The sequence below is a fragment of the Aptenodytes patagonicus genome, chromosome 27 (assembly GCF_965638725.1).
Source record: "Aptenodytes patagonicus chromosome 27, bAptPat1.pri.cur, whole genome shotgun sequence".
Taxonomy (NCBI): Eukaryota; Metazoa; Chordata; class Aves; order Sphenisciformes; family Spheniscidae; genus Aptenodytes; species Aptenodytes patagonicus.
Window position 1 is genome coordinate 2,724,186 of NC_134975.1, and position 23,812 is coordinate 2,747,997.

The window sequence follows — 23,812 nt, forward strand, 5'->3', positions numbered from 1 at the left end:
CCCGGTGCCCCGTGCCCTCCGTGTCCCCCCGTGTGTCCCCCCCCCCACGGAGCCCTTGTACCTGCGCATCCCCTCCACCCCCAGACCCGGGTCCCTGCAGCCCCAGGGGCCCAGTGTCCCCCCGTGGCCCTGGTCCCTGTGTCCCACCTGCCCCACCCCGTGTCGTCCCCCCCCCCCCGTGTCCCCTGTCTCTGTGCATCGGCACGTCCCTGTCCCGGGGCTGACGGAGCCATGCAGGGTGCGGTGCTGGCCCCCGCTGTGGACCACGCCGTCCCCCTCCAGCCCTCTGTGGTGGCCCCCCTGGCCCAGCAGCTCGGCCACCTGTCGCTGGGCAGCGCCGGCACGGTAAGACACCCCCCCGCCTCCCGAGCCCCCCCCCATGCCCCCTGACCCCCCCCACCTCACTGATGCCGCCGCCGCTCTCCCCAGTACGTGCCCGCTGCTGCTGCCGTCCCCGGAGCCTTCATCCCGCCGTACCCGCCGGTGCCGCCCGCCCTGCCGCTGGAGGTGAGTTCTGGGGGTCCGGGGAGGCGCAGGGGATTCGGGCGCCCAAGCTCCACTAACGCCTCCCTGCAGGACGGCAGTGCCGCCCCGAGCCACGGCCCCATCGAGTCGCCGTCGGAGCCCGGCGCCTTCCCCTACCCCTACCCCAAGTAGTGGCGGGGGGGGGGGGGGGGGGGGGCAGGGTGGCGCTGGCCTGAGGGACCCTGCACCCGCCGGCTGCCAGGAGGGGCTGTGCCGGGACCCCTGCCCAGCGCTGCCCCCCCTGCACCCCACCGCTGCCTCGGGAAGGAGCCGTGCCCCGGCCGGGGGTCCTTGAGCCTGGGGGGGTCCCTGTGCTGGGGGTCCCGCTGCTCCTGCAGCGTCTCACTGCCCCCCGGCTGGGCATCCCCCCCCTTGGAGGGCTTTTTTTTCCCTCCCGCATTTTCTAAAAAACTAAAAGAAAAAAAAGAAAAAAAAAGAAAAAAAAAAGGAAAAGAAGACAAATGCCGCCCCGGGGGGGCCGGGGGTCCCCATCCACCCCCCTCGTGCTTCCAGGGCCCGCGGCCCCGCCAGCCCCCCCCAGCCGCGGTGCCCCCCGTGCCTTCTGCTGCCCGGTCTGGCCGGTGCCCCTGGCTCGGGGACCGGGGCGGGGGGCGATGGCAGACACACCCCCCCTCCACCCCTCCCCAGGGGTCCAGTCTCCGGGCACCAGCCCCCCCGCAGGGCCGGGGGTGCTGCCCCCCCCCCCCCCGCAGCCATTCCTGCCCTCGTGGGCATGGGCCGGGGCTCTGCATGCTGCCCCCGCCCCGGCCCGGGGGGGCAGGACAAGTGCAATAATCCCACCCCCCCACGCCCCCCCCCCCCCCTTCCATGGGCGATGGGCACCCCGAGGGTCAACCAGGCACTTTAGAGTCCCCGAGCTCGGGGCTGCCGCGGCCCCGGTCCCCCCTGCGCTGCCCGCCCCCCCCCCCCCCCCCCACGCAGTGACAATCAGGGGGTTGTGGGGGGTGGGGTGGGGGGCGGCTCTTGCAACCAAAGATTGAGGGAGTCACCGGGGGGGGGGGGGGGGGGAAGCTGAGCTGCCCCAGCCCGCCCTCCCCCTGCCCCCCCCCCCCCCCCGGCTTCGCGACCCCGCGCCATGGGTCTGTCTGTCTGTCCGTCCTTCGGGGGGGGGAGGCAGTCCCCCACTTGCTTCCAGCTCTGGGGCCGGCCATGTCCCGCCACGCCAGCTCTGCCCAGGGCCTCCCGGTTCTTCCAGCCCTCCCAAGCGCAGCAGAGTCCCCAGGCCCCCCCGGGGCAGCGGGGCCCCCCGGTTTCCCCACGGTGCCGAGGGCCCCCCCCCCCCCCCAGGGCAGCAGGGACCCCCTGCCACACATCTACCTCACCCCACAGTTCAGTGCGTGCTCAGCCCAGGCCTGGGGGGGCAAGGGGCTGCGGCCCTTCGCCCCCGCCTGCGGCGACACCACCCCCCGGTTTCCAGCCATCACCCACCTCTCCTGTTGCTGCTACTGCCCGGCCCCCCCCCCCCCCCCGGGCACGGCCCCTTTGGTCGGGGGGCATGGGGCCCCCCCCCAAGGAAGGAACCAAAGAGGGAGACCCGCAGATGGCCCCCCCTGGGGGCCAGGGGGTGCTGGGACCCCCATGCTGAGCCCCCACCCCACTGCCGGGGGGGGCTGAGTGTCGGGGTCCTGCTTGCCCTGGGGGGCTTGAGCTGCAGAGGAGAAGCCAAGGCCCCCCCTGGCCCCCTCCTGCCCCCCTTTAATTTATACGTAGCGCATTTTGTACAGGTTTTTAAGTTGCTTTTTTTTAAAATCTTGAGAGGTTTCTAGTTTTGTATTTCTTCCTCCTGCTTCCGCGCTCGCCCCCCCCCCCCCCCGACAGCTCCCCCCCCGACAGCTCCCCCCCCTTCGAGGTTTTTTTGTTTTGTTTTGTTTTTAAATAAAAAGGCAAGAAAAGCAAATGCCTCTGTCGTGTGGGGAGAGGGAGGGTGGGGGGGGTGTGCAAGGGGGGGGTCCTCGCAGCCCCCCGCAGCTCAGGGTCCCCCCAGAGCATCCCCCCCTCAGCTCAGGGGTCCCTGCAGCCCCCCCATAGCCCGGGCCCCCCCGCAGCTCCCCCCAGCCCCCCGCTCCCACAGAGGGCTCAGACCAGCGTGTGTCTATCAAACGTGAATTGTTTATTCTCGAACGCGACACGCGGGGTCCTACAGCTCGTGGGGACATCAACAGGCAACGGAGAGGAGGGCTAGAGTCTGCCTTTCCTCCTTTAAACCTTATTAAAAATGAGATTGGTCCTAAAAATATAGAAAGAAATAAATTTAAATTCACAAACCTGTACATTATCAAAAAGTCACTAAAACGACACGGCTGGTTATAGAAAAGGCGGCCGGCGGGCTGGAAGGGGCCGCAGCCGGGGGGGGGACTCGATGCTCCTGGCGACGCCGCAGCCCCTGGCCGGGGGACACCGAGGCTGGAGGGGGGGGGGGCAAAGAGAAAAGGCCCCGCGCTCCCCGCCCCAGGCCCGGCAGGGGCTGCGGGGGGGGGGCGGGCGCCGGCCATGGGAGGGGCCCTTTGGGGGTGCGGGGGTAGAGGGGTGTCAAACTGGGGGGGGGCCGGGGGGGGGGGGGGGACGGGACTTCAACTGAACGAACACGAGAACGATACGGAGACTCCCGAAAACTTTCCCACGACGGAAAAAAACCTGACGGATCCGAAACATTACTAAAAAACAAACCACAAAAAAAGTTTGTTACAGCGCAGTTATTTAGATAAAATATAAATATTTATGCGTAATATAAAGTCAGTTCAAATAGACTTCAAATCCACCTCTTATTTCAAAGCAAAAAAATAAAATAAAATAAAAAGTTTCTGAGGTTATCTGATAGAAAAAAGGCTACTTTGAGAGACGGGGGGGCGGGGGGCGCGGCCGGGGCCCCCTCCTGCCCAGGTAGGTGAGTTGTTTTCAGTGCTCTGTGGGGCTGGGGGGACGCGCCCGGGCCCCCCCACAGCCCCGCCGGCTGCCGAACCCCCAGAGCGAGTACCCGTAATATCCTGGCCGGGGGAGCTGGGGGGGCCCCGGCCCCCTCCCTGACCATCCACTGCATGGGGGGGACCCGGGGCAGGGGGGGGGGACACCCCCGCCCCAGCTCGGGCCCCCACCAGCCGGGGGGGGCCCCCTCCCCACCCAGTGCAACCCGCCTGAGGCTTCAAGTCCATGTTGGGGGGGGGGGGGGGGGGGGCAGGGGGCCAGGCCACCCCCGGGGCCTGCAGTAGCGTCCCTGAGGGATCCCAGTCGGGGGCGTGGGGGCGGCCAGGACCCCGGCACAGCCCCGGGGGTCCTCGTGCCGGGGAGGGGGGACCGGGCTCTTCCTGAGACGTGGAGGCAGGGAAAGGGGCTGCCGGGGGCCCCCCCCCGCCCTCCCCAGTTTGGTCCCTGGAGCCAGGTGGGGAGGGGCCAGCACCTGCCCCGGCCGTGGGCAGGGGGTCCGAGGGCAGCGGGGGCTGCACCGGGGCCCCCCCCCCTCCCCGTAAAGTGTCTGCGCAGGCGGGGGGTCCTGGCCGGGGCGGGGGCGGCGAGGCAGGGAAGCGGGGGGGGCTAAGTCCACTTTACTGGCCGTTAATGCATGTAGACGCTGCACAGGAGTGCTCGGACACATTCACTACAAACTATTGCTATTATTAAATATTCCCAGCAGGGAGGATTCGCTTCCCTCGTTTGTTGGGGGTGGGGGGTGGGGGGGCGGGGGGGGGCTGTTTCTGTTCTTAATTAGAAAATAAAATTTAAAAGAAAGAAAGAAAAAAACACCTCTTTTTTTTTTCTTTTTGGCTTACACAGTCTGTGAGTTTGTGGTGCTGGGGGGGGGGGAAGGGGGGGGGTGTCCGGGCAGGGGGGGGGGGTGTCCGGGCAGCGGGAAGGGGCCGCCGGCGCCTGCCACGGGGCGGGGGCCCGTTCGCACCGGCCGGGGGGGCCCCCGCACGGGATCAGCAGGCAGCGAGATCAGCTCCAGAGGAGTCAGTTCTTGGGGGGCGCGGGGGGGACCCCAGCCCTGGCCGGGCGAGGGGGGGCGCCGGCCCGCCCCGCTCACGGGTTAGTAGCGTGTTTTCCCTGATAAAACTCCTCCCACCGGCTCTCGAAGAACTTGCGCATGGCATGCCCGGCCTTGCCCACGTCCGAGTCGTCCTCGTTGAAGGTCTGGCAGTTGTCAAACACCAGCATGGCGTCGGCCGCAAACTCCTCTGAGCTCGAGTACCTGTGGGCAGGAGGGCGGTCGGTGGCGGCTGGGGACCCCGCCGGCCCCTGAGGGACCCCCATCCCCAGGAGGGACCCCCATCCCACCCAGGACGCCCTCTCACCCGCCCCGCAGCAGCCGTGTGCGCATGGTGGCGAAGTCCATGGGGTTCTTGATGATCTTGCGGTAGCCAGGGACCAGGCGGGGGTTGACGGGCTCCAGGAAGGGCCAGGCATCCTCGTGTGACTCCATCTCCATCAGGATGATCCTGGGGGGGGGGGGAGGGGGGGGGCAGCAGGGTCAGGGGGAGCCCCCGGGGACATGGCCATGGCCCCCCCCATGCCCCCCGGCCCCACTCACTCGCAGAAGGTCAGGTCGCTGGGCTGGCCCCGCAGCGTCGCGCCCCTCCGCTTGGCGGGGGACAGCCCCTCGCCCGCGTAGCGGGGCACGGGCAGCCCCTCGCGGCGGCGCAAGGCCGGCCGGCGCCGTGGGCTCTCCTCCTCCTCCGTGAGGCTCCCCCCAAAGAGATGCCCCCGTTTCCGCTTCTTGCCTCGCCGGGGTGAGATGGGGTCCCGGTACTCCCCTGCCTGCAGGGAGGAGGCGGGGGTCACCGGCAGAGCCCGGGGTCAGCACTGCCCCGGTGAGCGGGGGGCTGACCCACGACCTACCCGGGAGACGCAGACGGAGCAGAACCAGTCGCCCTCAGGCACCTCCGTCATCTTGGGCCGGTGGCAGTAGAGGTGGCAGCCGCGGTCGCAGCCATCACACAGCAGCAGGTGCTCGTCATCGTCCCCGCGCCGGCACACCAGGCAGGTCTGCGGGGACAGGGGCTCAGCCGTGCCAGCGCGGGGGTTGCTGCCACCCCAGGGTGCCCGGCGCCAGCAGGCAGCTCTTGCCCTCCCGCCCGGCGGTGCGGCACAGGCTCTCACCACTCTGTTGACAGACTTCTCCCAGGCGATGGACTTCTCCAGCTGGTAGATGCAGAGGGAGACCTGGGCTGCGCTGCGGCACCGCTCCAGTGTCTGCCGCCACGTCCGGACCCGGGGCGTGATCTCGTAGGCTCTGCGGCAGGGAGATGGTGCTCAGCCAGAGCTGCTCACGCCTTGGCGGCGCAGCCGGGGGGGGCGCGGGGCTCACATCTCTGTGGGGCCCAGGCTCAGCTCCTCGGGGCTGCTCAGCACGGCCTTCTCCACCACCACCTCGTGTAGGGGCCAGAGCGGCTCCTTCAGGTAGCGCCGCTCCACATTCTGCTCCAGCGCCGCCAGCCGCAGCACCGCCAGGTCCAGGGGGTTGGTGCGCTCCCGGCACAGCGGCAGCCCGTCCCGCCGGCTCCGGACGGTGATGTCTTCCAGGGGTTCCACCTTGTGCTCGCAGTACTGCAGGTCATCCCGCGTGGAGTCGGGGCTGGGGCACGTCCAGCCCTGCGGGAGAGACGGGCTCAGGGTGGGCGCCCAGCTGAGGCTACAGCACTGCAGCGCCCGGCCGAGGCCACCGCGGCGCCCAGCCCGGCACCTACCCGGATCTGCAGGTCCGCCATCAGCACGCGCTGCTCCAGCTCCTCCACCCACTGCAGGACGGAGAGATCGGTCTCGTAGGCTCTCTCCATCACCGACCACTGGGCCAGGGCTTCCTGAGACACAGCGGCACCGGCCGCCTCGGGGCGTAGGTGGAAGATGGGGTCTGGGGGCGGAGTGTGGACTCAGTGGGGGGGACAGGCATCGGCCCCCCACCCCGGCCTGCGTGGGCAGCCCTTACCCGTGGTGGTGCGCAGGCAGACCTCCCGCAGGAACTCCTTGTGCTTGGTGAGGTGCTTGTGCAGCGCCTTCTCCCGGATGCCCCGCGGGTGCAGCGCACGAGCCACCGCCTCCAGCTCCTCGGGGTCCTGCAGCCACCACCAGCCGCTCTGCATCTCTGCAAGGCAGCACCACAGCGCTCAGCACCCCACTGGGGGCAGGGGCACCCCCTGCCCCAGGGGCCCCGGGGCTGGGCTGGGCTCTCACCAGGGGGAACAGGCTGCTCCGTCAGCTGGGTCAAGTACTTCTGTTCAATCTGCTTGAAGAATTTGGTAGGGGGCCGCCCTCGGCGCTTGGGCTGCTCTGGCAGGTCCTGGAGCTTCTCCAGGCTGCCCCGGCTCCTAGGGCAGGCGCCATGGGCCCTGGCGCCAGCATGCACCGGCGTGGAAGCGAGCAGGGGAGCCGTGGGGTCGTCCGTGGGGAGGCCGTTCAACTGGTGGGGATGGAGCGCGTCAGAAGGACCAGGCATGCACCCGCTCCTCGGCCCCTGACCCCACAGCCCCCCATCCCACAGCTGTTTCGCTTCTCATGGGCTCGACCCAGAGGGTTGGGGGCAGCAGGACTGAGCTCCTGGCGTGCCGCCACAAGGACAGCATCCCCCAGCCCCAGGGTGTCCAGTGCCCAGGCAGAGGGTCCCACCCTGCTCACCCCAGCCACCCAGGGAGGTTCCCCCCCCAGCGGTCCCTGCAGGCTGGGATGGAAATGCTGGGTGCAGCCCCCTCCGCCCTCACCCCAGCCAGGCCCAAGCATGTACCTGCCTGGCCGAGCCCTTGGGCAGCTCGCCACGGGGCTGGCCGCGGGGCTGCACGGTGGCTCGCGGCGAGGGCTCGGCGGAGGAGGTAGCGAGGGGGGCTCGATCATTGCAGGGTGTCTGGGGCAGCAGGTTGAACCAAGGCCCCCGCTTTTCCGCAGCCTCCGGGGCACTCTCCTCCTCCTCCTCCTCCTCCTCCTCCATGGGGTCCGATGGGGCCTCAAGCGGCGGGAGCCCCGTGTCCCCCTTGCCAGGGCTGCTGTCCGGGGTGAGGACGGAGTCCTTGAGCAGGGACGACTGTGTCTGGCTCAGCCAGGAGAGGAAGGCAGACTGGCTGAGGTCGTGCTGGCTCTGCCCCAGGGGCACCGACTCCTCCAGGACCCCGTTGACAGGGGGGGGTCTGGGCCCACAGTGCTGCGACAGCTCCTCTTTGCTCTTCCGGGGCCGGCCACGGGAGCGCGAGGCCGTGCAGTTCATCCGGCTGGGAATGGGCATGTCCACCGGCTCCTCCTTCACCAGGGAGACATGGGGGGATGCCTTCTCCTCTGGGGGCTCCTGGGGCGCTGGCTCAGCCACTGCAAGGGCAGGAGGAGGAGGTGAGATGTGGGGTCCTTTCCCGGCCGGGAGATCCCCCCAGGAGACCCTTTCCAGCTTACCCTCTGCACCCTCCACAAAGATGCCACCCAGGTGGGGCAGGACCCAGTACCGCCGCCGGTACCGGTCCTGGCCCAGAGAAGCCGCCCGCAATGTCTGCGAGGAATGGAGCAGCTTCTTGCGGAAGAACATCTGCCTCTGTAGGGAGAGTGCAGGGCAGTGATGGGCACCACAGCCCTGCAGCAGGGGCCGAGCCCCCAGCCTTCCACCTCCCGCTCACCTTGGCCAGCTTCTCGATCTGCCTCTCGAGCTCAGGGATGCTGGATGCAGATGTGTCGGCCTGGGGAAGGGACGGGATCTGTCAGGGAAGCACGGGCGGGCAGGCAAGAGACCCCCCGAGGGCAGCTTCCCCGCCTCTGCCCCCCCGTGAGCGGCAGACCCCACAGCCACCCCACCTCCTCCTCCCTGCGGGATTTCCGTCCACGGCTCTCCTCCTCCTCCTCCATCTCCAAGCCCGTCTCCTCCGTCAGGCGGGAGCTGCGCCGGCGCCGCCCGTCCTCCAGGCCCGTGATCTCCGACTCGGGACGGCCCGTCTTCTTGGCCAGGGCAACCTTCAACCTGCCAAGACACAGCAGAGGCATCCGCTGCCTGCCCCCACCCACACCCTGCTCACCCTGCTCCCCGGCAGGCCGAGGCACGCGGCTACACCACAGCACCGGAAAAGTCACCCCCGAGACCCCCCCAGCCCCAGGGTGTGGAGGGGAAGGTGCAGAGGCCACAAGCGGGACCCAGTCGTGTCCGGCAGGGCAGCCCCCTCCCAGCTGGCAGGCACGCGGTGCTGCCTGCCAAGTGGGTGCAGGCAGGGGGAGCCGCGGGCAGCCCCCATCCACCCACCTGCGCAGCCGGCCCTCGATGATCCACTTGTTCTTCCTGTAGTTGGACATGTTCTCCAGGGTCTTGTCGATCTCGCTGCAAGGAGACGGGGGCTGGCTGCGGCAGGCGGCTCCGCACAGCTCTCCCAGGAAGGAGAGGGGCCCACACCGGGCGCCAACATGCCTGCACTGCCCGTGCCATGCCCGCAGGCGGGAGGGACCGGGATCAGAGGACGCGCTTGCCCCCCACCCACGCTCACTTGATGATGAGGGCGCTGCTGTTCAGCTCGTTCACCAGGAAGGCCAGGATGGCGGCTTTCTTTTCCGGGGGCAGTGCCTGGAAGGGCTTGGTCCGCAGCCCGTCGCACAGGCCCTCGCCCGCCCCATACGCCATCAGGAAGCAGCGCAGGATCTCAGAGACGGTGTCACGGTTCAGGCTGATCTCCGACACCTTTTCCCCCAGGATCTTCAGGGACTGGGCAGAGCAGAGATGGGGTTGGGGAGTCCCCTCCTGCCCCACGGGGGGTGCACCAGGAGGGGAAAAAACAAGAAGGGGAGGACGCCAGCACTCCGCAGATGGGAAAACCAGGGCCAGGAACCTGAGTGGGAACGAGCCCAGGGGTGTCCCAGGCAGGGCTGCCTGCTGCTGCGCTCCAGGCCCCTGCAGCAGGACAGATGCGGGAGTGCCCCAAGGGCTGCCAGGGGCCGGGAGCCGGCTAGACGCAGGGAGAGGGTGCAAGAGGCTGCAGCAAGAGCAGCACCTCCCAAATCTGGGCTCCCCTGTCCCGAGCCTGCAGCAGCCGGGGCCTCGCAGGCACCGACACCCCCAGCCCGGCCAGGGAAAGGGAGGGCAGGCTCACCTGGCAGTAGGGCGGCAGCCCGGGGTCGTAGAGCGCAGCCTGCAGCAGCCGCACCAGCAGGTCCTGCACCTCGCCCGCGCTGTCGCCCACCCCCAGCAGCCCCTCCTGCAGTGCGCATAGGCTGGGCACATCCTTGGCTGGGTCGAAGCCCAGGACCTTGCCGTAGCTCTGGAGGAACTCCACAACCGTCAGGCAGTTGGAGAAGGCGCGGCTGGGCAGGATGAGGCCCGGGATGCGGGAGAAGGCTGGCAGGGGCTGCAGGGAAGGAGAGGGGGCGGTCAGGGCTGGCAAGGCACCAGGCAGGCTGCTGGCTCACCAGCTTGGCCCAGCCAAAACCCCCGTGCCCCAGGCTACCTGGTGGTCCCCCAGGCACATGTCCTCTGTGGGCTTCTTCATCTCCTCTAGGATGAGCTGCTGCCGCCGCCGCTCCTCCAGGCGCCGCTGGGCCAGCAGGCCCTTGTCCACCTTCCGAGCCCCTTTGCCCTTCTTCTCCTTGGGCCGTCCTTTGTCCTTGCCCTTCTCCGGTTTGCCCTTCTTCTCCTTGGCCTGAGGACAGACCCCAGGACACGTGGGGAGAGCAGCTCCATCTCCTGCCCCCTTCCCAGCCCCCTCGTACCCTGTGGACTCACCTTGGACTTCTTCTTAGCCTCCTTCGCCCTGGGGGCTTTAGCTTCCTGTTTCTGCTTGTTCTTGGCCTGGAAGGGACAAGACCAGCTCAGGGACCCGGTGGCCTTCCCGCACCAGGGAAGCCCCTACCCCAGACCTGGAGGGGTTCCAGAGCCACCCCGAGCCCCACACAGCCGCTCGTACCTTCCGCCTCATTTTCTTCTTGATTTTGCTCATTTTCAGCTTGTCCTCATCGCTGAGCACCTCTGTGAGAGCAAAGGGGGAGAGTGGTGATGGGTCGGCCGTTGGGGTCCCACCAGAGCCAGGCTGCGAGGGGCTGCACCAGCTGCCCTGAGCCAGTGGGGTGGTAAGGGGGTACCTTGGGCTTCCAGCCTCTTCAGCAGCCGCGCGTCCGTCTTGCTCAGCAAGTCGACCATCTTGACCTTGGGAGGCCGGCCCCGGCCGCGCTTCGCAGCCGGTGGCTCCTTGGGCTTGGCCTTCTCAGCGTTGCGGGGTCGCCCACGCTTGCCCGTGATGGCCTGGATGCGTGAGGGGATCTCCTCGGGGCTCAGCTTCACCCACTGCAGACCCTGCAGCACAAATCCGGGTCACCTTCTGCAGCACAGCATGGTGGGGGACAGGGCGGCTCAGCTGCCTCCAGACCCACCTCCGGCGTGTCCCGCTCCTCATAGAAGTCTCCCACCGGCATGCGGGGGCTGAAGCTGAAGTGCTCACGCCGGACATCCTGCACCACGTTCCTGCTCAGATACTGGGGGGAAGAGGAGGAGGAAGAGGAGGAAGGCCATGAGGGGGGGTCAGTGCTCTGGGCCCCGTAGCTCCTGGCTCACAGCAGCATCCGTCTGCTGCAGCCAGGGGCTCTAGCAGAGCCGGGGGGCCTGTGGTGAACCAGGACCCTGGGTCGTCCCCCACCTCACTCTCCCCACCTATGGTTCCCCAAGGTGACCATACCTTGATCACCTCCGGGAACTGCTTCATCCTCTTCCCACAGGGCCCATAGTACCAGGTCTCGCCCTGCCAGCGGTGGTTCCCCTTCTTGATCCGCACCTCCCGCCTCCACCTGGGCACAAGGAGCTTCAGCCTGGTGCCACGGGGCGGCCACGGGGCAGGACGGAGGGAGGGGGACAGCACCACGTACCCATGCTGCAGGGGAAAGCGCACCTCCTCCTGGGTGGCAATGCGCCGGCGGGGGCCATCACCTGCGAGAGAGGGGACAGGACGCTGGGCTTGGGCGCGCTGGCTGGAGGGGGGTGCCCGCAGGGGCTCTTGGCCTTACCTGCTGCCGAGGCGCTCAGCGGGGTGGCCTCCTCGCTCTCTCCTTCTGGCGCGGCTGAAGTCTCTGGACAGCTGTCAGCAGCCTCTTCCTCCTCCTCCTCCTCTGCAGACGGGGCCGGGGACTCCGGCTCCAGCGGAGGGTCGAGCTCCAGGGACCCCGACTCCTCCGGCCCCGTGTGGCTGCTGCTGTTCAGGTCGACGCTGCTGTCTGCGGAGCCAAGGTCAGGGATGTCACCGCTGAGCGCGGCTGCCTTCCTGCTCCGCCCATGACACCAGACAGCCCCCGCCTGTCCCACGGGGGATGTCGCTGCGCATCCCCTCCCTGAGCTGGCTGGGGGCACCCATGGCGTGGAGGAGACCCCACGCAGGGGCTCATGCCCAGCCAGGGGCAGGCGCCCGCACCAGCACACCGTTCATCCCCCATGGGGTCCCTGCCAGCACCGGCCGCAGCTCCCTGGTGCGGGTGCCAGCATGCGGAGAGCCCCCGCTCTGCCCAGACACAAAGGTGCTGCGGCAGCTGCGGAGGCAGAACAAGGCCGGCAGGGCGGCTGCCCCCCCACAGCCAGGGGGGCCAGCTGGCACAGGGGGCGAGTGGCTGGCCGGGGGGCACCAGCCTGTCCTGGTGTGGCACGTACCGTGCAGGGTGGGCAGCAAGCTGGGGCCAGCGAGCAGTGGGCCGGCAGGCAGCAGGCTGAAGGGGCCAGCAGCGTGGAGGGGGGGGCTGGCAGCGCAGCGCAGGCCAGGCAGGTCGGGGGGCTCCTCCAGGGGGGACTTGTCGCTCACCAGCTGCGAGTCGTCCATCGTGTAGAGGTCCCCAGTGCCGGGGTCTGGGGGGGGGGGTGAGCACCAGGACCTGGGCTGGGGGCACGCAGACCCACATCTCTGCTCCCGAGGGGCAGCCGAGCACAGTGGGCGTGGGGGGCGGCTGGGCCCCCCCCCGGGCGAAAAGGCACCGGCAGAAGAGGGGTTAAGGGGTTTCGGCGCCCCCAGCCACGCCCCCTCCTCTGGGAAGCGGAGGAGCCCAAAATGGCCGTGGCGGTGGCGGTGATGTTCACCAGCGCGGAAGTTCAGGCGCTGAGTAACAGCCTCGTCACGGAGCTGGGAAGGAAGGGAAGGAAGGGAGCGCGGAGGAGGCTGGCGCAGGAGGGACGCGGCAGGGACGCGGGCCCGCCCCTGCCCGCCAGCGCCTGCCCAGGGCTGCCTGCCCGCCGAGGCCGCCGGAGAAGGCCTCCGCCATCACCACCGCCATTGCCCACTGCCCGGAAGGGACGGAGAGGGGCTGTGCGCCGCTTCCCTGGGCACACGCAGCAGCTGGGCCAGGGCAGTGCAGGGGATGGCCATGGCAGCCGGGTGCAGGCAGCTGCCCATCCTGCCCGCTGCGGCCCCAACGCGCCCCCTCCAGCCCAGTGGGACGGCACCCTCCCTACCTCTGGCCAGAGACTCAAAGGGCTCCAGGGGGTCTTCGCTCAGGATGTGGGCGTCCTCCAGCCGAGGAGCAATGGGCAACGCGTCCCCCAGGCAGCTGTTGCCCGCGCCGGGGGCCAGGACAGGCCCCTCCTGCCCAAGCGGCACCACGCCGGGGGCAGACCCGTTGTAGCTGCAGATCTTCAAGTCTAAAGGGAACAACCGACAGAAAACAGGCCCTGTGGCAGCGGGACGCGATGGTGACAGAGCCCAGGGCCTGGCCACCACCGCCCTGGGGTACCACCTGGCACGAGCTGCCGCCGTTCCCCACACTGGGGCAGTTGGCTGCCGGGCTTCTCCCCGGTACCCAGCCCTCACATGGCACCCAGCCACCCCAGGGCACGCGCACACGCCCGCACGGGGGGAACGCCGCTCTGCAGGCGGTGACACCGCAGGCTGCGCCCGGCCTGGTTTTACGAGATCCCAACACCGACTCCGAGTTGCGACAGGCCAAACCCTGGCCGGGACACGGGGCAGGTGGGTCGGAGGAGTCGGGCCTCCCCAGGGAGTTCAATGCCCAACTCCACCGTCCCGTCTCGGGGTCCAACACCTGCCTGTTGGGGCTGTGGCACCCCAGCCCAGAGCTCTGCCCGCCCGCACCGGCAGCGCCAGGCTCCTACCTGGCTGTGCCTCCTCCAGCTCCATGCTGCCCACCAGCCCGCCCCCGTTCTCCGCGATGGCAGGGGGGATCTCTTTGGCTGCGGCGTCGGCATCTCCCTCGCTGGGGCCTGGCTCCTCTGGCGGGCCCGGCGGCAGTGAGAAGGGCTGGGTGTCAGAGCCCAGCATGGGGGAGGGCTGGGCGGCCGTGTAGAAGCCAGCCGGCCCGTTCTGCATCAGCTCGAAGCTCTGGTCGTGGAAGGAGTCATACAGCTCCTGCGAGTCGAAGTTCAGCCCCATGGGGCCGGGGGTGCCGTTGCCCCAGAACTCCTGCCCGGCCCCCCGCAGATTAGTGCTGTGCCCTGGGGATGCTGGCCGGGACCCCCCAGCGATGCCGTTGAGCGGGAACTGTCCGAGGCCGGAGAGCGGGGTGGCCGCAGGGCTGCCGTCCTTGAGGCCGCCAGTGGGCGGGTATTGCGCGTAGTCCCAGAGGCAGTCGTAGGTGCGGAGGGGCGGCGTGCCGGCGGGCGGCGAGCTGGGGGTGAAGGTCCCTGAAGTACTGGGGTGAGATACAGTAGAGAAGCCATTGACATTCATGCCCCCGTTCAGACCTGCAAGGGAGCCAGAGGAGAGACAGCTGGGTCAGCGGCACGGCGGGGGCATTTCTTGACACCCTCCCTCATGTGGAGCCAGCCAGGCCCTGCCAGCGGCAGACGAGAGGGTTTGAGGACAGATGGACGACCTGCCCCAGCAGTCACTGAGCCCCCTGCCCTGCCGGTGCCCCCCCCCCTGCCCCAGCGGAACCGCTGCCTGCGCCTGGACAGAGCTGGGTGGTCGCATCCCCGAGACCCCCACGGCACAGCTCCCTGCTTGCTGAAACTGGCCCCGCCACAGGGCTTCACCAGCGTCGGGCTGAGCGCCGCAGGATGCCGGGGATTAGCCGAGTGCTTGGCAGGGCTGTGCCGGATCAGCTGACCGGCCAAATCCACGCAGAGACCCTGTTCCGGCATGGCTGCTTTTCTAAGCCAAGGCGACGGTGGGCACGCGACAGACCCCCGGCCCCAGTTCCACACATGGGGAGCTGCCACCGGCCACGCCGCCGTGGCCCCTCTGTCCCCATGACCCCAGCTGGGCTGCGCCAGCCCCACAGGGGCACTTACTTTTCCCTTGCGGGGGGAAGCTGAGCGGGGAGCCGTGGGCGAAGGGGCTGTCCCCTGAGGCAGGCGTGGGTTTCGGTCCTGAGGCAGCGGGTGCAGAGGAAAGGCCAGTGAAGTTAAAATGGTTGTTTGTTTCCATTTCTGCGAAGTGGAAAAGAGGCACCAGGGTCAACCACCGGCAGGGACCGGGGCTGCCGGCACGGCAAGCGCCTGGCCCTGCCACTCACCACCGGGGCCTGCAGGGAGGGTGGGGACCCTCCGCTCCTGTGCCGGGGCAGAGCTGCTCCCTGTGACAGGGAGCCTGGGGAAGGGCCAAGTCCCCAGCCCAGGGCAGGGTGAGCTCCCGACCCTGAGCTCAGTGGAAATGTGGGGGGGCTGGGGAGGGCGAGGAGCGATGGTGAAAGCCCCCCGGGACCACAGTGCCCCTCGCCGGGCCCCCAGCACGGTGGAGACGACGCTGCCTCTGCCACAAGCCAGCCCAGGCCCGGCAGCCCCAGTGGGATGAGCCACCACCTGCGTGAGCACAGCTCATCACCACGCTCCAGCATCCCCAGGGACAGCCGTCACCGAGAAACCCCGCTTGCCGCCCGCCCGCGCTTCTTCCCACATTAAACTCAAGCACTCGGCTCCCTGGCGCCGCCATCCCAGGGCCCCGGCACCGGGCGAGACTGCGGGAGCTCCGGCAGGCTCCCAGACGGCGGAGCCACGGGGGCCGTTTCCCAGCGAAGCATGGGCCCCCCCAGAGCAGGTCTGTGACCCTGCGGGGCCCCGGCACAGCCTGGCGCTCCCTGGGGAACACCGTGCTCCTGGAACAGAAATGCCTCTGTAGTGACAGCCAGTGCCCCTGCTGCAGCCGCAATCCCCCCCCAGACAGAGGGGACCTGAGCCCCATCCCCCTCAGGCGCAGCTCCAGGGATGCCTCCATGGCAGCCACCCGAAGCAGGATCCGGGCCGGCCTCGTGCCACAGCTGGGAGCGAGCAGGAGCCAGAGCCCTGGAGCTGGCTTGGCACGGCCCGGGGATGGGCAGGAGCCACTGGTGACCTTCACCGCCCAGGAGGAGCAAACGCTCCCTCCAAACCAGAGAGCCACGAGGAGGGCTGCCAGTGGGGGCTAGCCACAGGACAGGACCCTGCTGTGCCATCGGCACGGCTGGCAGCCACCCGACGGAGGTCCCAGTGCGGGGGGCAGGGGAGCAGATGGTGTGGGGGAGGCCAAGGCCCTGCAACCCCAGCAGATGAGATGGGAACCCCGGTGCTGGTGGGGACCCGCACGGATACCCCATGGGGCTGCCATAGCTGGTGTCTCCCCGTCCTGCCACGCACGCTGAACCTGCCATTGGCTGAGGCGGCACCGGCGCCACCGACCTCTCCCGAAGGGCCAATACCGCCACACACTTGGCAGACGCAGTGCTTCAGCAGCAGCTCGTGGCACGGCCCGTGTTGAAACCCAGGCGGGGATTTCATCACACCCTTGCCCGCATCGGCCGGTGCCACGGCAGGGGCTGGAGGGGCCGGAGCCGCTGAGCGCTCTCCCGGTCGGCCGGGGACACCGGTGATTCATCCGCCAGAGAAACCCGTATGGGCGGTGACGCAGCTGCCACACGCATGTCGCTCCCGGATGTCCCGGGGTGGCCCCGCAGCCACCCCCCCCCCCCAAAACCCGTGAGCCAGGGGCTGGTACAGCCCGGCCCCTGCCCCGACCCCAGCCGGGAGCCCCCGGCCAACACAGGGAAACCGGCCGCAGGGTGGCCGAAAAAAAGAAAAAGCCTTTCCGGTCCCACCCCGCATGTGATGCGCCAGCCGGGAATGCCGCTGCCGGCTTTTGGAGGTCAGAGGAGGTGGCAAAGGGATGTGCCAGAACCGGACAGGTGGCAGCGGCAGGTCAGCACTGCAGACTGGGATGGACTGGGGGCGTGCCAGGCGTGGGGAGGGGGCCGGAGCGGAGGCAGCTGTGGGGAGCGTGGCTGGGAGAGAAGCGCCACGGCCGAGGGGAAAATAAAAGCCAGGAAAGTGGGAATTAACTACAGCGAGGGCAGAGGGGCTGGGAGAGGGGACACCAGCCGGGCGGGAGCGGCTCAACCGCAGGGGCCAGGCTCCAGCTGCAGCAGCACCGTCTGTGCCGGCTGCAGGGAGCAGCTGCCCCAGGACAGGGACCGGGGGCTGCGGCACTGCCACACGTGCCAGCTCACCCTTGCTCTGGGGACGAACGGGGCCCAGCCCTGGTGTGGGGACACCCTGGGCCCTGCGGGTGCTGGAGCCGCCCTCGGCATTGCCGGGAGCCCGGCCAGCACTGGGTGCGGTGCGGGCAGAGGCCGTCGCCTCCTGCTCAGAGCTGGGGCTCCTGCCCGCCGCGGCCCTGCTCCCCCCGCCAAGCAGCACGTGACCAAGTGCGGAGCCGCAAACTGGGCCACGGCGCATAACCGGAGCTGGCCACGAGCGGGCGAGGTGAGGAGGGCGAGGGCCGGGGACGCGGCCGGCCCCGGGGATGCACCAGCAGCGGGACGGGAGCCTCCGGCCTGTTGGCACCGCGGGGGTCTCACCGGCAGCAACGAGGCAGGTGCTGCTCCCTGCGGGGCTGATCCCCGGCTCCCACCGGAGCGGGCAGAGGCGACGTGGCAGCACCCGCTTGCCCCGGCATTAGAGCCCAAACCTGGTGGCGGCAGCACCCACCAGCACCCGGCCCGGGCTCACCGGGCTCCCGATGGCTGCAGGTGCCAGGTGGGGACACAGGGCACTCGCAGACAGTGACCATCCCCTGGAGCCGGGGAGACCCCGAGCTCCGGGCCTGGGGGGGCCGTCGGGCACGTTTAGCCGGTGCCGTTCCCCTGGCAGGGAGCTCGGCCCCCCCGGCCCGGCAGCACCGGGAGGCCCCGGGAGCGAGACGCGACCTGATTAAAAAGGACGTTTCAAAAACAACGAGACGCAACAACCGGCTGCCATTTCCCGGCCACTTCCTGCGGGGGGACGGACACGGACACGGAGGGACACGGCTCCGGGACCGGTCCCCCCCGCCCACGGCGCCGCACCCGGCAGGGAGCCCCGGTCCCTGCGGCAAGGACACCCCCCTTCCCCCCCCCACCCCGCGCAGCCCCCCCCCCCGCCGAGTCTCGCGGGGAAGGGGGGGAACGCCCCGCCCCCACCCGCCGCCGCAGGGGGGTCCCGGGCTGGGAGGGGGCGGCGGAACCGAACGGGGGCGGGGGGGGGGGACACTTCCTCCTGCGTCCGGGACGGGAAAGCGGGAGGAACCGCACCGGCTACCGGGGACGGAGGCCCGGGCTCCCCGCAGTTCCGGGCCGGGGCCTCCGGGCCGGGTCGGGCCCGGACGCCTCACCGGGAGGGGAGCGGGGGGCTCGCCGGGGGCCGGTGAGGGGGGGGGTTTCTCGCCGGGCACCGGGACGCGGGGGAAGGGGAGGATCTCACCGAGGTCGGGAGAGGTCTCACCGGAGCTGCCCCCAGCCCCCCGCCCCGGGCCCCAACCGCCGCCGCCCCCCCCCCCCCCCGGCCGTTAACGGCCGCCGCGGACCGCTACCCCCCGCCCCGACCCCGCACCTGGCAGGCGGCGGCGCGGACCCGGCGGGCGCACCGGGCCCGGCTCAGGCGGCGCGGGGCGGGACGCGGCTCCGCATGGCGCGGCCCCTCCGCGCGGACCGGACCGGGCCGGGCCGGGCCGGGCCGCAGCGCACCGGGCCCGCCGCGCCGAGCGGAGCCGAGCCAGCGGCGCAGGGCAGGAAGCGCCTCGCGCCGCCGGGCGGTCCCAGCCCCGCCCCCCGCGCGCACGTCACGGCCGCCGCGATGGCGTCACCGGGAGCGGCGCCGCGCGTCACCGGGGGCGGGCCGCGCGCCCACGTGGGAGGGGATCCCCGCCCCCGGCGGGGTCAGGGCGGGGGGAATCCCCACGCGGGGCCGCCCCCCCCACCCCGGGTCCCCCCGCTTCCCCCGGGACCGCCCCCCCCCCCGCTTCCTCTTTCGTTCCCCCTTCGTCCCCCGCAGCCCCGGCCCGACCCCGGAGAACGGCGGCGCCGCGCGGGGCAGGGGCGGACGGGTCGGCCGCGGGCCGGGGACAGGACCCCGCCGGCCCCGGGCGCTCCCCGGATCGGCGCGGCCGCGGGGACACCGGCGCCCCCCCCCCCCCGGCCCCGCGGGCTGCCCCGGCCCCCGGGATCCCCGGTGACGTCACGCGGCGCCGGCCGGGCCGCGCCGCGCAGAGGCCGGGGGCGCCTCCGGGTACCGGGGCGGCGTGGGGAGAAGGGGGTCCCGGCGCGGGGTGGGGGGGCCTGTCCCGGTGCGGCCCCAGAGGAGGGGGGGAAACCCTGCCCGGTACGTGGGCTGGGGGGCCCGGTCCGGGGGTTCCCTGCCCGGTAGGGGCTCCCGGTCCGGTGGGGGGCCCCGGTGCAGAGCCGGGGGTCCTGGAGCAGCCGGCCCGGCCCCGAGGGGGTCCCGGTGCGGCGGGGTCCCTGTCTCCGGGGCCCATCCCGCGCGCTGCGTACCTGGGGGCGGCGGTGCCGGCCCGGCGCCAGCCCCGGTACCCGCCCGGCCCGGTGCGGTGCGGTGCCGGTGGCGGAGCCGGAGCCGGGCGGCGGCGCAGGTGCTCCCGGCCCCGCGTGATGTCAGCGGCCGCCACCGCCCCCTCCTCCGCCCCGGACGCGCCGCCATTTAAAGGGACCGCGGCCCTTCGCCGCGGCGGGGGGCGGCTGGGGGGGGCACCCCTGCAACGGGGCCGCGCCACGGTCCCCCCCGGCTGCAGCCCTTGCGGGAGCCCCCCGCGCGACCCCCGGGATCTCCCGCCCCCCCCCGGCTCCATCGGGTAGCCCCCGGTGGAGGGGCTCGGCCCGGCCCCACGGGTGTGGGGGGGGGTCGCGGTGCCCCCGGGGCGGGGCACGGCCGGGGCCGGTGCTGGAGCCCCGCGCCGGGGAGGGCCGGGCCGGCGCGGCCCCCCGGGACCCCGCGGACAAAGCCGCAGCTGGCAGGGCCGGGGCTGCAGCCGGCCCCACGGCGGCTCTTTGTGCTGCAAAATGGTGGAGCCGGAATGACACGGGGGGGGGGGGGGGGCGAAGGTGAGTGAAACAGGACAGACAGGCGACACACGGACACGGGGCCGGGGACAGACAACGGGATCAGCATCTGCCACCACCCCCCGGCAGCTTCTGTAACCGGCCCCTGCCCCACGGCCCCACGCGAGGGGGGATCTCTCCCAACTGCTGGGGACCCCGCGCCGCTGGTGGCAGCTGAGCCCAGACTCCAGCACAGCCCCTTGCCGTGGCCGTCCTGCCCCCGCGTCCCACAGCGGAGGGACCAAGGGAGAGCCCCAGGCCAGCCCAGCCCCGCTGTCCCTCGGGCGGGGGGCTCACAAGGCCCCCACCCCCTGAGGACCGGGAGCCGCAGCACACAGGGCCCCAGGATCTTTTCACCGATGTTTTATTGGAAACGTTAAATACTGGGGGTCTGGCTCCAGGCAGAGCCGGGGGGGCAGCGGGGGGGAGTGGTGGGTGACCCTCCTCACGCATGCTCTTCGGCCAGCTTCTCCGCCTTGGCCACCGCCTCCTCGATGGGCCCCACCATGTAGAAGGCCTGTTCCGGGAGGTGGTCGTATTCACCTGGGGGGAGATGCCATGTCAGTGGGGGGAGCAGGGGGCTGAGCCCAGCCCAGGCTCCCCTGGGCCCTCAGCTCCCCCCGGGGCCCATCTCACCTGCCAGGATCTGCTTGAAACCCTTGATGGTCTCCTTCAGCGGCACCAGCTTGCCCATGTGGCCAGTGAAGACCTCGGCCACCTGGAAGGGCTGCGACAAGAAGCGCTGGATCTTGCGAGCCCGGGCCACTGTCAGCTTGTCCTCTTCAGAGAGCTCGTCCATGCCCAGGATGGCGATGATGTCCTGCAGGGACTTGTAGTCCTGGGGGGAGAGATGGGAGCGGGGTGAGCAGCCAGTGCTGGCCTTCATGCCCCCCCCCCGGCATCCCTGCGGGGGCGGCCCCGTCCCCCTCACCTGCAGGATCTTCTGCACACCCCGAGCCACATCGTAGTGCTCGGGGCCCACGATGTTGGGGTCCATGATGCGGGAGGTGGAGTCCAGCGGGTCCACGGCAGGGTAGATGCCCAGCTCGGCAATGGCGCGGGACAGCACCGTGGTGGCGTCCAAGTGGGCAAAGGTGGTGGCGGGGGCAGGGTCAGTCAAGTCGTCGGCCGGCACGTAGATGGCCTGGGAAAGCGGGAGGGGACGGTGGGCCCAAGGCGGGCACCGCAGCTTCCCCGGCACGGTGGGGTCGGCCCTGCTCTTACCTGCACCGAGGTGATGGAGCCCTTGCGCGTGGTGGTGATCCTCTCCTGCATGGTGCCCATGTCGGTGGCCAGTGTGGGCTGGTAGCCCACAGCCGAGGGGATTCTCCCCAGCAGGGCTGACACCTAGGAGAGAACAGAGCCCGTGAGAGGCCCACACGAGGTGGGGGGCCAGGCATCCCCTGCAGAGCACGGCCCGGCCACCACCACCACGCTCAGCGCCAGGAGCCAGCACGCCAGCAGCCCTGCGCTGAGCACAGACCTCTGAGCCAGCCTGGGTGAAGCGGAAGATGTTGTCGATGAAGAGCAGCACATCCTGACCCTCCTGGTCCCTGAAGTATTCGGCCACTGTCAACCCCGTCAGAGCCACTCTGGCGCGAGCGCCTGGGGGCTCATTCATCTGCCCGTAGACCAGGGCGACCTGTGGGCAGGACCCAGGTGTTGGCACGGTGCCGCTCTGCCGCCGGCACCCCCGGCGCTGCCGGGACCCCACCCGGCCCCCTCAGGAGACCCAGCACACCTTGGAAGTGGCGTCTTTCAGGTTGATGACCCCAGACTCGATCATCTCATGGTACAAGTCGTTGCCCTCGCGGGTTCGCTCCCCCACACCGGCAAACACCGAGTAACCGCCATGGGCTTTTGCCACGTTGTTGATCAGCTCCATGATCAGGACCGTCTTGCCAACACCAGCACCTCCAAACAAACCTGGGAGGGAACGGGAATCCCACTCAACCCCAAGGCGATCCGGCTGCCCCGTGTCTCCCTTCTCCCTTTTCCTCCTCAGATCAATTAAGCGTTGCTTCAGCGAGCTCAGAAGAACGAAAGTCAAATGGTTACTCATCAGCGAAGGAAACTACTGCAGAGGTATCGGCCCTGAGCCTTGGTGGGGCACAGTGCGAGCCCCCAGGAAGTGCTCAGCGGGGCTGGCAGGGTGCTCCCCCCCCCCAGACACCCCCCGTTCCTCTGGGGGCAACGTACCGATCTTGCCGCCCTTGGCATAGGGAGCGAGCAGGTCCACCACCTTGATCCCTGTCACCAGGATCTCCTGTTCAACGCTCATCTCCACGAACTCGGGGGCTTCGGCGTGGATAGCAGCAAACCTGCAGCAAGAGGCGTAGAGAGGAGCTGAGCAGCCGAACCGAGCCCCTTGGCCAGGGTGCTGGCAGGAGACTGCGCGAGTGTGGTCCCTGCTCATGACCCAGGAGAACACCAGCGCAGCAGGGACACGCCGCACCCCTGTTCACACACGTGTCTGCTACTCCAGAACCCGTGCCCCCACCTCCAAACCCCGCACGACGCTCATCTCCCAGCCTGGGGCGTCAACTCACTGTTTCGTCGTGATGGGGCCCCTCTCGTCGATGGGTTCCCCGATGACATTCATGATCCTGCCCAGGGTCTCGGGGCCGACAGGGATGCGGATGGGCGCGCCGGAGTCCAGCACCTTCTGTCCTCTCACCAGGCCTTCTGTCCCGTCCATGGCAATTGTGCGCACAGTGTTCTCCCCTGCCAAGGCCCAAGGATAGTGTCACAGCAGCGCCCTCGAGCTGACCCTGGGGACAGCTGCTGGTGGCTTCCCCTGGCCCTGCCAAGGGAACAGTCTGCTGGGAGGAGGACCAAGAGGAGCAGCAGGACCCAGGGACAAAATAGCACAGAGAAAAACTGAGCCCAGGCCACACTCAAACTGCATCCCTGCAGGCCAGGGCCCTCCGGCAGCCATTTTCTTCCTCCTCAGATTGAAATCCGTGGCTTCAGCAAGCTCAGGAGAACGAAAGTCATCAAGACACATCATCACAGGAGGACCCCTCCCACTCTCTGCAGCCCTTCTGCAGCAGATGCTCACCCAGGTGCTGAGCCACCTCCAGCACCAGCCGGGTCTCCCTGCCCTGCACCTCAAGGGCATTGAGGATGGGGGGCAGCCCCTCGTCAAACTGCACGTCCACCACCGCACCGATGACGGCCACGATGCGGCCGGTGGTCAAGCCGGCCTTGGCGGCGGGCGCCGGCTGGGCTGCATAGTCTCGTCCTGGGAGGGAGGAGAGGGACAAATCAAGGTTGGCCAGGGAAAAGGCAGCTCCGGGCTCCCACGTGCCTCGGGGGTGTGGAGCTGGGGCTCCCCTGCATGCCCTGGCTCCCCCGGGATGTGCCCAAGAGCCCTGCACCCTCCTCGGTGCACCCGGGACCCCCTGCACCCTCCTCGGTGCACCCGGGACCCCCTGCAGCCCTCAATCCGCCCAGGATCCCTGCAGCCCCCTCGGTGCACCCCGGACCCCCTGCAGCCCCCTCGGTGCACCCAGGATCCCTGCACCCCCTACTCGGTGCACCCGGGACTCCCCGGCCCCCCCGCGATGCCCCCAAGGACCGCTGCTCCCCCCACGCCCCGGTGGCACGGCCCATCCCTTCGCCCTGGCCGTGTGGCACAGCCCGTCCCGTCCCGCTCCATAACGGCGCCCGCGCAGGCCCCAAGGTGACCCCGCGGCCGCCCCGCACTCACGCGCCCCGGCGGCGGCCGGGCCGGCCCCGCGGCTGAGGAGCAGCGGCAGGAGGTCGCGGCCCGGCCCGGCCCGGCGGCGCAGCAGCGGCCGGGCGGCGGCGGCGGCGGCCGAGCAGCGACCCGCGAGCCCTAACATGGCGGCGCCGACTGAGCCCCGCGCCCCGCCCGCCCCACACGGCCCCCGCGGGGCGGGCCCGCAGCGCACGTCACCCGCCGCCGCGCGCGGCCATTGGGCGCCGCGCTGAGCCGCACCGCCCGCATTCGCCCTCCCATTGGCCAGACCTGCCTCGGCGCTCGCTTTCCGCCTCCTCGCGATCGGGCCGCGGCTCTATCCGTCAAGGAACGCCACGAATC

General features: G+C 70.2%; 3 protein-coding genes and 2 non-coding genes across 5 annotated transcripts; 1 reads left to right on the forward strand and 4 right to left on the reverse strand.

Moving 5' to 3' along the window:
- Window positions 1-237: 237 nt before the first annotated feature.
- On the forward strand, window positions 238-657 carry RBMS2 (RNA binding motif single stranded interacting protein 2; the record flags this gene model as incomplete). The annotated part of the gene is given in 3 exon segments (XM_076360583.1): window positions 238-345; window positions 430-507; window positions 577-657. Coding segments are annotated over 3 exon segments (267 nt in total), but the record flags the coding sequence as incomplete, so codon positions are not given.
- Window positions 658-4,285: 3,628 nt separating this feature from the next.
- On the reverse strand, window positions 4,286-19,244 carry BAZ2A (bromodomain adjacent to zinc finger domain 2A). The gene is made up of 29 exons (XM_076360516.1): window positions 19,183-19,244; window positions 14,699-14,836; window positions 13,562-14,149; window positions 12,905-13,090; window positions 12,113-12,304; window positions 11,479-11,685; window positions 11,341-11,401; window positions 11,154-11,262; window positions 10,852-10,953; window positions 10,564-10,774; window positions 10,389-10,450; window positions 10,208-10,273; window positions 9,933-10,124; window positions 9,579-9,833; window positions 8,979-9,193; window positions 8,741-8,815; window positions 8,302-8,464; window positions 8,127-8,186; window positions 7,909-8,044; window positions 7,256-7,827; window positions 6,709-6,934; window positions 6,464-6,619; window positions 6,225-6,388; window positions 5,846-6,129; window positions 5,638-5,770; window positions 5,377-5,523; window positions 5,069-5,295; window positions 4,833-4,976; window positions 4,286-4,729 (listed from the first exon to the last, which is right to left on the reverse strand). The coding sequence occupies exons 2-29, from the start codon at window positions 14,832-14,834 to the stop codon at window positions 4,561-4,563; spliced, it is 5,238 nt and encodes a 1,745-aa protein (XP_076216631.1). The 5' UTR covers window positions 14,835-14,836; window positions 19,183-19,244; the 3' UTR covers window positions 4,286-4,560.
- Window positions 19,245-20,094: 850 nt separating this feature from the next.
- Window positions 20,095-23,598, reverse strand: ATP5F1B (ATP synthase F1 subunit beta). Its single transcript, XM_076360549.1, has 10 exons — window positions 23,459-23,598; window positions 22,808-22,990; window positions 22,296-22,470; window positions 21,946-22,067; window positions 21,488-21,672; window positions 21,230-21,388; window positions 20,971-21,093; window positions 20,678-20,890; window positions 20,383-20,584; window positions 20,095-20,289 (listed from the first exon to the last, which is right to left on the reverse strand). Exons 1-10 carry the CDS (start codon window positions 23,592-23,594, stop codon window positions 20,192-20,194), a joined length of 1,596 nt encoding a protein of 531 aa, XP_076216664.1. The 5' UTR covers window positions 23,595-23,598; the 3' UTR covers window positions 20,095-20,191.
- Window positions 21,743-21,817, reverse strand: LOC143171551 (small nucleolar RNA SNORD59). The gene has a single exon (XR_012997203.1). It is a non-coding gene; the product is annotated as a small nucleolar RNA SNORD59 (small nucleolar RNA).
- LOC143171554 (small nucleolar RNA SNORD59) lies at window positions 22,691-22,765 on the reverse strand. Its single transcript, XR_012997205.1, has one exon. It is a non-coding gene; the product is annotated as a small nucleolar RNA SNORD59 (small nucleolar RNA).
- Window positions 23,599-23,812: the final 214 nt, after the last annotated feature.

Excerpts from the sequence above, each read along its gene's own strand:
- BAZ2A (XM_076360516.1), bottom strand. The coding sequence starts at position 14,834 with ATGGAAACAAACAACCATTTTAACTTCACTGGCCTTTCCTCTGCACCC. Across the intron at positions 11,263-11,340 it reads CGCTTTCCCCTGCAGCATGG|GTGGAGGCGGGAGGTGCGGA; the intron begins GTACGTGGTGCT and ends CCTTGTGCCCAG. Across the intron at positions 6,130-6,224 it reads TGGCGGACCTGCAGATCCGG|GGCTGGACGTGCCCCAGCCC; the intron begins GTAGGTGCCGGG and ends TCTCTCCCGCAG.
- ATP5F1B (XM_076360549.1), bottom strand. The coding sequence starts at position 23,594 with ATGTTAGGGCTCGCGGGTCGCTGCTCGGCCGCCGCCGCCGCCGCCCGG. Across the intron at positions 21,094-21,229 it reads TCACCCAGGCTGGCTCAGAG|GTGTCAGCCCTGCTGGGGAG; the intron begins GTCTGTGCTCAG and ends GTTCTCTCCTAG. Across the intron at positions 20,891-20,970 it reads GCTCCATCACCTCGGTGCAG|GCCATCTACGTGCCGGCCGA; the intron begins GTAAGAGCAGGG and ends CCGCTTTCCCAG.